Here is a 10,907-nt window from a genome sequence, read left to right as displayed (position 1 = left end):
ATTTAACAACGGGCGATACGATCGGTTTTTGTTGGTCTGATAACTATGGTTGCTTTGTTTTCAAGCTCATATATCGACACTGATGTTTCTACACAAGCAAACCACCACTTCGTATGAGATTTTTAGGCGTTTTTATTTAGTTTGATTTTTGGTTGGTTGTCTTGTTGTATGTTTGTGTTTTCGGAAAATGGGTCATTTGTCTAAATATTTTTAAAACATGGTTCAAATGGACGAGTAAAAATTAGTATGGGTGAAATGGACACAAAAAATAGAAAGGATGAAACTAGATTCATCCTGGCTTAAACTTAAAAAATAGCGAGGATGAAACTGGATGCATCTTGATGTAAATTAAAAATAAGAAAAAGTATTTGAAAATGGGTAGGATGAAACTGGTTACATCCTCACTATCTTTATATCTTTGTCTATTTAAACAGTATCAAAACCTAGATGTCTTTTGCACCCAGAAATTATTGATTTTGATCTTTTTAACCAATTTTGTGTTTTATTATCTATTTAGTCTCAACTATTAATAAAAAATTAGTGAACCTTTCTTTGTTGCACGACTTTAATTGTTGCCAGTTTCCGTTGATCCCTCATCTTATGGATTTCCAAATTGAAAACCATCCTGACTACATCCTATAAAGACAACATTGCGTAAGTGTTAAGAATTACATCATATAAAATAAATTAAAAAAATTGTCGTAGCTGAATTGAGGTTGTCGCTAGTCTCTTTGGTGTGATTTTTCTAGTCTCATCACTATGCAATTTAAGAGCTAGCACAAAGTGGATAGCACAGCAGACATAGGCGAGCCTGATTATGATCAGAGACGCACATAAGCGAAATAAGTAGTACGAATAATCATGTTTGTACATCTTAGAGTTGGCACCAGTAAGAATAATCATGTTTTTTCTTTTAGACAGCATCGGTTTCGACTTGTGCTCCAGTAAACCTGAAGCCACTGAGCTTGCTCGTCTGAGCGGACACTAGTATATATTTACACATATTTGTGAAGGATAATAGTCCCACACTGTTAATATCCCTTTAATAACTTAAAATATAATATGGAAGGGCCACTCCACTCATTGCCAATTGGTTTTGAGTTGGATGTCCGCAGAATTTAACATGGTATCAGAGCTTGGTCCGTGTGTGAGTAGGCCTAATGGTCACCACACAACGTAGGTCCACGTGTTAGACCCAACGAGGCTACACGTGAGGGGGCGTGTGAAGGATAATAGTCCCACATTGTTAATATCCCTTTAATAATATAAAATATAATATGGAAGGACCACTCCACTCATTGCCAATTGGTTTTGAGTTGGATGTCCGCAAACTTTAACAATATCTGTTAGGCCTCACCCTCAGACCCTATCTATAAGGGAGGGGGTTAACACCACAACCACCACGATGTCATCGGCATAGGTCTGATAGGTGAAAACAAACTGATGCGGATGTCAGACCTATATCCCAATTTTGTTGTTAGTCTCCTTCTCCTTAAATCATAGCATCTAAGGAGAGATTGTGTTAAAAATGATTTTTTATCACTGTTAATATATCTCGAGTTTTATATGATGAATTCATGTCTCTTAAACGAGTTATACACGTATGTACGTTGTTTCGTATTACTGCTGAATCATGAACCGTCAACCATTTTCTTGGACCAATTTTGACTTTTACAAATCCGTTCGTATCCCTTTCCCAATGTTTCCGTGCCCCAAATTGCTAATGGTATATATTCAAATTTTTCAGTATAAAATCCATGGGCTTTTCGCTAGTCCTAACAGTTCATTGCTATTTCATGGCCCATATTAGGCTTACATTATTTATCTTTCAAGTTCGATCACAAAAGGGAAGACAAAAAATATACACAAAATTGGTTAAAAAGACCAAAATCAACAATTTCTGGGTGAAATGGACAGTTAGATTTTGATCCTGTTTAAATGGACAAAAATATAAAAATAGGCAGGATGTAACCAGTTTCATCGTGCCCATTTCAAATATTTTTTCTTATTTTTAATTTACTTATTATTTTTTTTGGCCATTTCACTTAAACTATTTTTTACTCGACCATTTGAACCGTGATTTAAAATATTTGAACAAATGACCCATTTTCCGAAAAATATACACTGGAATTCCAAATTTGTGCACCCCACGTAATCCGGGGTGCACATGCTTCATTCATTGGCTGAAAAAATCTTAAAAACCAGTTGACAGAATCTTAAATACTACCTCTTTTTATTTTGTGATTACCTAGGCCTCAATAAGATTCAGAAAATGATAATCTAGGCTTTCAACATTTCTATATCTCCTGCTCTCTCATAACTTCATTGCCATTTTTCCCTGTTTGATTAAATAAAACTGACCATTGTCCGACTGTCGTATGTTTGTTTTTTTTTAAAACACAACAACTACAAATTCATCCATGTAAACAAAATACCCATACCTTGATATTAATTGATTTCTTTACAAACGAATCAAAATTACGATGACAAAAGAGATTTAAGATCGGAGTTTTGAAATCAAGCACATCCGAATGTTCTGTTATATTTATTGAATTTAACAATCCTAAAACTGTTCAAAACTTTAGAGCCTTTTTGGTATAGTTTTCAAAAACAGTTTTCTGTTTTTAAAAACAGAGAAAATAAAAAACAGGAGAAAACGCGTTTGGTAGGGACATTTTCAGAAAATGTTTTCTATCTGTTTTCTGTTTTTAAAAACAAAAAAATGAAAACAACAAATTATTGTTTTCTGTGTTTTCTCTTTTTTTCTTTTCTTTTTTATTTTCTTCTTTTCAAAACAAAGTAAGAGATGGGGGAATGACTGCAAGTGAGTCATGGCTAATATCACTATCTCTTAGACGAATCTTTACATTTGATCCGATTTAGTTGGTTTTCCTTGTTTTCAAAAACAGTTTACCAAATAATTTTTAGAAAATGAAAACAAGGAAAAAAGGGTGTTTTTAAAACAGTGGAAAACTATTTTTGAAAACTGTTTTTGAAAACCGTACCAAACAGGCCCTTAAGGTTTCGTCTTACATGGCCAAATCAAAACAACTTCTGTATGGGATGAGATCTAAGAACATTTCCAGAAATTGCTTAAATCTTGACTATATGGAGAAAATCTGAAATGCGTTAAAGAGCAAAACTTGGAGCAGCAGATGAAGAAGATACTAATCTTTTACAAAAAGAGGACATGATATATACATGATACCTAGAATATGTAAAAACGTCTAGGTAAATGAGGCAATAAACTTCAAGGTCATGGACTCCATCATCTTCTGGCACTTTTAGTGTCAAATCCACTTACTTATCGCTCTCGGAGTTCCCTCAGGATCCTTCATCCCCTCCTTTCCCGTACAAGTCCATCTGGAACAACCATGTCCCCCCCAAAGGTATGTTTCTTTTATTGGACTGCAGCACTATGTAAAATTTCCACTCAAGATTCCCTCCAGCATAGATCTTACAGTCTCACGAGCCGTTGTCCCTTGTGCAAATCTGAGTGTGAATCTACCCAACACCTTTTACTGTCCTGCCAATTCACTCGAACAGTATGGTCTCTAATCCTCCCCAACCATATCCCTTGGAATCCACCACCATCAATTATCCACCTCGCTCAATCTTGGTCATTTAAAGACATTAATGGTCCGGCAAAGGAAATTTGGGACATGGTTCCGGCGGCTATTATATGGGCTATCTGGAATGAGCGAAACAACCGAATCTTTGAAAAAAAGTATCTTTCGGATTTTCAAATCAGTGTGGAGGTCAAAGCATTGATCTTGGCTTGGAGCTCTGCCTTCAAAAGGAATTTCAACTTCAGGCTTGATGAGTGCATATTTTCTTGGGAAAGCATGTTCCACTGACATCAATTTCCATTTGTTTTATCTTTCTACTTCCTGTATTAGGATTGTATCTCTTTTTGATTCTGTTTAACACAAACTAGTTGTACTATCATTTTTTCTCCTCTCCTTAATAAAATTCTCCTTTCACGAACAAAAAAAAAAAAAAAAACTTAAATAAAACAGAGAAATAAATATGTATTTGATTAAAATTTCCAACTCTCAAATGCAGTAATATTAGTCTAATTTTGACCCTAATAATCACTATAAAAGCAAGTTGCGATTAGTTAAAACTTAACTACAAGAAGCTTGAAAATGAGAAGATTTAGTTTTAACCATTTCCTTGGATCCAAGGAACAAGAGGCTAACAATGTACACATTTCCCCAGAAGTTATGGTTATAAGAGAATCAAGAACAGAGAACTGGCCAGTGCAAAAGGTACTATCACAAAACGATGTGAACGGTAGTAATGGCGATGCACTTCATTTGGATGGACGATCAGTCAGAGATCATATCTTGCCCTATATGGGAGGGGGTGAGAATCTTGTATTAACGGATGATTGTTCTGGATTGAGAGCAAATATGGTTTTGCAACGTTTTAGTCGTTGTGGAAGGTATAAGTTAGGGATAATTGGTTATCTTCCTTTGTACAACGAAGTCAGTTAACAGCGAGTGATACGATCGGCATTCGTTGGGATGAAAACAATCGTTGCTTTGTTTTCAAGGTCCTAGCACGGCGTTGATGTTTTTACACCAGCAAAAGAAAAATCATATAAGACATTTAGACGTTCTTATATAGTTTGATTTTAGTTTCGTTTGATTTTTAGTTGTTTTGTTAGTATATTTTTGACATAATTTTGATTCAATTATTAATAAAATATGAACGTTTCTTTGTTAAGCAACTTTGTTTCTTTTTTTTGATCGGCAAACTTGGAAGACTGTTATTAAATGGCTTACAGAAGTAAGCAAGAAAGAGCTCAAAGAGCTTGCATACCCAATTGCTTGACAAAAGTCGAAACACAAAACCCAATAAAACTAAAAAAAAATACAAACTAGATTACGAAGAAACTGTCCCAACTCCCCATTACAATGTCTAGGCTGAACCCCTTTAAGTCATCTGCAGTTTTCTTAGAAAGGTAGGCTTGGATTTTAACTTGCTTAATAACCTCTTGAATATCTACATTTCCATCGTCAAAAATAATTTTATTTCTACAATTCCAAATGGAGGCATGAATAAGTGGCCAAAACAATTAAGTGACTTTGTTGCCAAGTTACCTGTCTGTTGGTCCCTTATTTTGTGGATTTCTGATGTAGTATATCTTTCTCTGTATCAAAAACGATTGTTGATCCCTTATTTCAGTATCAACTTTAACAGCTGATCTCATGCGTACGTATCAACTATTATAGTTGATCCTTTACATCTGTTTAAGTTTACTTGCCTTGCAAGTTCTTTTCTTTCCTAGTTTGCTTAGATTTATTTTTTCTTTTTTGTTTAGTCTGTTCTTGTGAACCTATTTAAAGGCTATGCCTTCTTGTTTAGAGACACATCTTATTATCAATATTATTATCAATCAAATTATCAATTTACAACCCTAGAATCTTGATCATTGTATCATATTTTATTAAGTTTCTGACGAAACTTAAAATATCTTCACAACCTCAGCACCTAGTTTGCTTTCATCCTTATCTGTGCTACACTGGTTGGTATTAGATACATCGTTTTTAGATTCTTATCTAACAACAAATTCTATCACCGCTTCTGCAACTACTCAAAACCCTATTTTATCATCAACGTCAATGGAAGATCAACCTCTTACCAAAGCAGACCTTTCTGACCTAGAAAAAAATATTGTCAAAAGATTAGAAACCTCTTTGACAGAGAATATATATAACAACATTTGTGACAGAGATGTTGTTAAAAAATTTACTCACATGAACACTACCTTCTCAAGTTATTAAAACACACAGGATTAGATGAGGAAGGCGTTCCAGGTTTGACCGATGATAAAGAAGACAATACTGGAGAAAAGAAATCAGGAGAACCAAAAGACGATGGCACAAAAAAGGACAACGGTTCTTTTGTTCAACATACTTCTATTCCTGAGGAAATTTCACAACTTCTTACTTTCAAAAAGCAATTTGAGAGCTTTCTTAACAGTTCCTATAAAAATCCTGCAACTGTGAATCTCAACAGTGAAGAACAAGAAGACAAGATTGAATCCGCTCAAGCACAAAGGTGGGTAGATGAGAAGAGATTAAAATATAATTTGAATCCTTATGCATCTTTACCTGAATATAAATTGAAAGATGATACCCCCAACTTTCATGGTGGTTTACAAATAGAAGAATTGTTACACTGGTTTTATGAAGTGGAGTCGTTTTTCAACTTCATGGATGTACCTGATTCTTATAAGGTTAAGTTGGTTGCGTATAAACTAAAAGGTGGAGCTGCAACTTGGTCGGATAAGCTCTGTGATGATCGACGTAATTCTCACAAACTTCCCATACGTACTTGGAAAAGGATGAGAGACTTGTTAAGAGTTTAGTTTTTACCTAGAGATTATATGCAGCAAATTTTTGTTAAACTTCAAAATTGTATATAAGGAGCTAGATTGGTTGAAGAGTATGTGGTTGAATTTTACAATTTAGTTGCACGTAAAAAACTCAATGAATCTGAAAAACAGTTAGTTGCACGTTTTATAGAGGGTTTAAACAAGCTTATTCAACAAGGAGTGACTCAATCCGTGTATACTATGGTTGAAGATATTCAGCAGGCAATCAAAAAAAAGAAGCGTATACTTAATACTTCCATCCAAGCATCGCCACGATAGGTTAGTTATCAACACTATAATAAACCTGCAAAACCAAATAATTCTTATTATGGTAACCAAGGTAACAAGGGATCAAATAATTCTTATTATGGTAACCAAGGTGACAGGGGATCAACAATCATTGTTGATCCACAAGACAAAAATTCTAGTCAAGCTTCTCAGCAGCAACAAGTTTCATCTCTTCTTTAAGACAACGCTCCGGTAATGCATATTCCATCTGTTAATCCATCTCAGGCTACTCAACAACGAGATATTTCTCCAACTACTAGAGGTAATAAGTATCAACAACAATTTCCTCCTTTAAATAAACCTCGCAATCCTTATTCAAAGTTTCGAGGAGATAGATGTAACAAGTGTAACCAAACTGGCCATACTTCTAGTGATTTTCGCAAGTTTCATGCTTACATTAATGAAATTCAAGAAGACGTACAGGTAGAAGATGTACTGGGAGAGGATGATTTTCCTTAACTACAAGAACATGAGATTTATGATGCAAAACTTCTTGGAGTAATTCGACCAGTATTAATCACCAAACCATGTCTCACACAAAGACATCATATCTTCAAGTCTCATTGTCTCATTGATGAAAAGCTTTGCAACATGATCATTGACAGTGGAAGTACAAAAAACTATGTTTCTGCAAAATTAGTTGAAAAACTTGGTTTACCTGTTACTCTTCATCCAAAGTCGTATTCAGTTTGTTGGATAAAAAACTCTTTCACTCAGAAAATCACTCATCAATGTTTAGCAAAGTTTTCTTTCTCTGGATATTCAGATTATGCTTTATGTGATGTTATTAACATGAATGCAGCAAGCTTATTGTTGGGAAGACCATGACAACATGACATTCGTACTGTTCATAACTGCTATGAGAATACTTATACCTTTGTTCATGAAGGATTTAATAAGGTTTTGTGGTCCCTACAATCTTCTATTTCAGTCAAGAAGCCAACAGATAAGAAGACAACTGCCTTAGTTGCTACCATTGTTCATTCTTTGAGTTCTCATGAAGTTGCTAAGTCAATGGTGGAAATTCCAGATAAGGTACAACCTTTAATATCTTCTTTTGGTGAATTATTTCCTGCTGAGTTACCAAATACTTTACCTCCTATGAGAGATTTACAGCATAAAATTGACTTTATACCTGGAACTTGTCTTCCTAATCAACCCCATTATAGATTAATTCCTAAAGAGCATGAGATACTACAAGGACAGGTTGATGATTTGTTACAAAAAGGTTTGATTAGATTAAGAAAAGCCCACGTGCTAGTACAACCTTTTTAGTATACAAGAAAGATGGTGGACATCGTATGTGTATAGACTGTAGAGCTTTAAACAGAGTTATTGTACCATATAGGTTTCCTATACCAAGAATTGATGATATGATTTCTGGTGCTAAAGTGTTTACAAAGCTTGATTTACGTAGTGGATGTCATCAAATACGTATTCGTGAAGCTGATGAGTGGAACACAACATTCAAAACAAAAGAAGGTTTGTATGAATGTTTAGTAATTCATTTTGGTCTATCTACTGCACCTAGCACATTTATACGTCTTATGAACCAAGTTCTGCAACCTTTTCTTGGAAAGCTTGTCATTGTTTATTTTGATGACATATTAATCTTTAACAACACTGAAGAAGAACACATAACACATTTATCTCAGGTGTTCAAAGCTTTACAAGAAATTTTTTTGTATGTGAACTTATAGAAGTGCACTTTCTTTACAAACAGGGTCACTTTATTAGGCTATGTTGTATCAGATACTGGTATTTATGTGGATTATTCTAAGATCAAAGAAATTTTTGATTGGCCTACTCCAACATCTATACGTGAAGTGCACATTTTCATGGTTTAGCATATTTCTATAAAAGTTTTGTGAAGAACTTTAGCACTATCTCAGCTGGTTTGACAAATTGTTTGAAGTGTGATACTTTTGAATGGTTTGAACAAGCAGATAAAATCTTTAATATACTCAAAGAAAGGTTGTGTAGCGCTCCTGTTCTTGCCATGAAAACCTTTGATAAAATTTTTGAGATCCATTATGATGCTTCTATTGTTGGCATATGATCTTTATTATCTTAGCAAGGTCATCCAGTTGCTTACTGCAGTGAAAAGAATTCAGATACAAGAAAGAAATGGTCTACTTATGAGTTAGAATTAATTTCTCTTGTTCAAGCTTAAGAACTGGCATCCTTATCGTATTCACAGTGAGTTTGTTATCAATACTGATAATCAGGCTCTTAAATTTTTGAAAACTTCAGCAAAGGTCAATAGAATGCATGATAGGTGGTTATCTATTATCAGTCAGTACACTTTTTCTACTAAACATCAGAGTGGAAAACTTAATCAAGTTCTTGATGCTTTGAGTAAAAGAGCTCATCTTGTTGTTACTCTCAAACATGAGAGTTTAGCTTTTGATTTCGTGAAAGATCTGTATAGTGAAGACAAAGATTTTCAAAAACTCTGGGAGAAGTGTCGTTCTTCAACAGGAAGTGTTGATGATTTTCTCATTCAAGAAGGATTTATTTTTAAAGGAAATTGTTTATGTATACTACAATGTTCTCTACGTCTTCATTTAATCCAGGAATTACATGGCAGTGGCCTTGGTGGACATTTTGGGCGTGATAAAACCATAGCTTTGGTTGAGGAACATTATTTCTGACCTTCTCTTAAACGTGACGTTCAAAAGTACGTGAAAAAATGCATGGTTTTCTAGCAGTCAAAGGGGACTATTCAAAACACAGGCTTGTATACCCCACTTCCAATTCCAGATGCTCATTTGGTGGATATTAACATGGATTTTGTTCTTGGTTTACCACGTACTTCCATGGGGGATGATTCTATTATGGTGGTTATTGATCGTTACTCAAAAATGACTCACTTCATATATAGCCTGCAAGAAAACAACCGATGCCTCCAATATTGCTTACTTATTTTTCAAAGAAGTGGTACGTTTGCATGGAATTCCCAAGACAATTACTTCTGATCGAGACACTAAGTTTTTAAGCTACTTCTGGAAATCTTTATGGATGTGTTTGGGAACTAAACTTCAGTATAGTACAACTGCTCATCCCCAAACAGATGACAAACTGAAGTGGTCAATCGTTCTTCAGGCAATCTTATTAGAGACATGGTTATTGGAGGAAAATAGAAGCAATTGTCAATCTCCTTCCAAATATGGAATTTGCTTATAACACTTCAGTTAATCGATCTACAAGTAAAACACCTTTTGAGATTGTTTATTCTAAAGTTCCTAATCATATTTTGGATTTGGTAATACTCCTAAAACTGCGAAAATCAAATGTTAATGAAGATAACTTTCTTGAGAAAGCTTCACTCATTCATCAAGAAGTAAAGTCGAAACTTGCAGATTCTAATAACAAGTACAAGGAAGATGCAAATCAATACACAAGGCTTAAGACTTTTAGTGAAAGGGAATTGGTTATGATTCATCTCAGAAATTTCCTACTGGTACTTATAACAAGGCCAAGATGAAGAAATATGGCACATTCAAGATTTTGAAGAAAATCAGTGATAATGCATATGTTATTGATATTCCATCAAATTGGAACATCTCTAATATCTTCAATGTGCAAGAAATTTTTATATTTCATGGAGAGAATGAAGTTTTTTCTAAATATTAACTCGAGGGAGAGTGTCTTTCAAGAAGGGGGGATTGGTATTTCATTATTAACTATAACAGTTGATCCAATGCGTACGTATCATATATTACAGTTGATCTTTTACATCTGTTTAAGTTTACTTGCCTTGCAAGTTCTTTTCTTTCCTAGTTTGCTTAGATTTCCTTTTTCTTTTCTGTTTAGTCGGTTCTTGTGAACCTATTTAAAGGTTATGCCTTCTTGTTTAGAGACACATCTTATTATCATTATCAATTAAGTTATCAATTTACAACCCTAGAATCTTGATCCTTGTATCAGATTTTATTATGTTTTTGACGGAACTTAAACTATCTTCACAACCTTAGCAACTAGTTTTCTTTCACCCTTATCTGTGCTACACTAATTTCCATACTGAAAATTAGTTAATCTATACTGAAATTTTGCAACCGGAAATGAGCAGATTATGTGCATTGCTAATCTTTTTCAAAATGTATAAGAAAACCCTTTTGACCTCCCAAATAGACCTAGCTGTAACATAGTGATCAAAAACAGTTGTAACTGGTAAACCCTATTCATCTCCCAAAAATAATTTTAGTGATGTTTTTGTTGTCAAATTAATCCA

General features: G+C 34.2%; 1 protein-coding gene across 1 annotated transcript; it reads left to right on the top strand.

Annotated features, from left to right (window-relative positions):
* The first annotated feature begins 6,868 nt into the window (after nucleotides 1-6,868).
* LOC113337524 lies at nucleotides 6,869-9,327 on the top strand. Its single transcript, XM_026583191.1, has 6 exons — nucleotides 6,869-6,935; nucleotides 7,605-7,901; nucleotides 7,985-8,155; nucleotides 8,411-8,499; nucleotides 8,589-8,720; nucleotides 8,842-9,327. The coding sequence occupies exons 1-6, from the start codon at nucleotides 6,869-6,871 to the stop codon at nucleotides 9,325-9,327; spliced, it is 1,242 nt and encodes a 413-aa protein (XP_026438976.1).
* The last annotated feature ends 1,580 nt before the right edge of the window (nucleotides 9,328-10,907 follow it).

The sequence above is a fragment of the Papaver somniferum genome, unplaced genomic scaffold (assembly GCF_003573695.1).
Source record: "Papaver somniferum cultivar HN1 unplaced genomic scaffold, ASM357369v1 unplaced-scaffold_160, whole genome shotgun sequence".
In the NCBI taxonomy this organism is placed as follows: domain Eukaryota; kingdom Viridiplantae; phylum Streptophyta; class Magnoliopsida; order Ranunculales; family Papaveraceae; genus Papaver; species Papaver somniferum.
Note: the sequence above shows the minus strand (reverse complement) of the source record. Positions and strands in the feature narration are given on the sequence as shown.

Coding starts and splice junctions, on each gene's coding strand:
- LOC113337524 (XM_026583191.1), top strand. CDS start 6,869: ATGCATATTCCATCTGTTAATCCATCTCAGGCTACTCAACAACGAGAT. Junction 6,936..7,604: donor TATTTCTCCAACTACTAGAG/GTAATAAGTATC, acceptor CTTCTATTTCAG/TCAAGAAGCCAACAGATAAG. Junction 8,156..8,410: donor AACATTCAAAACAAAAGAAG/GTTTGTATGAAT, acceptor TCACTTTATTAG/GCTATGTTGTATCAGATACT.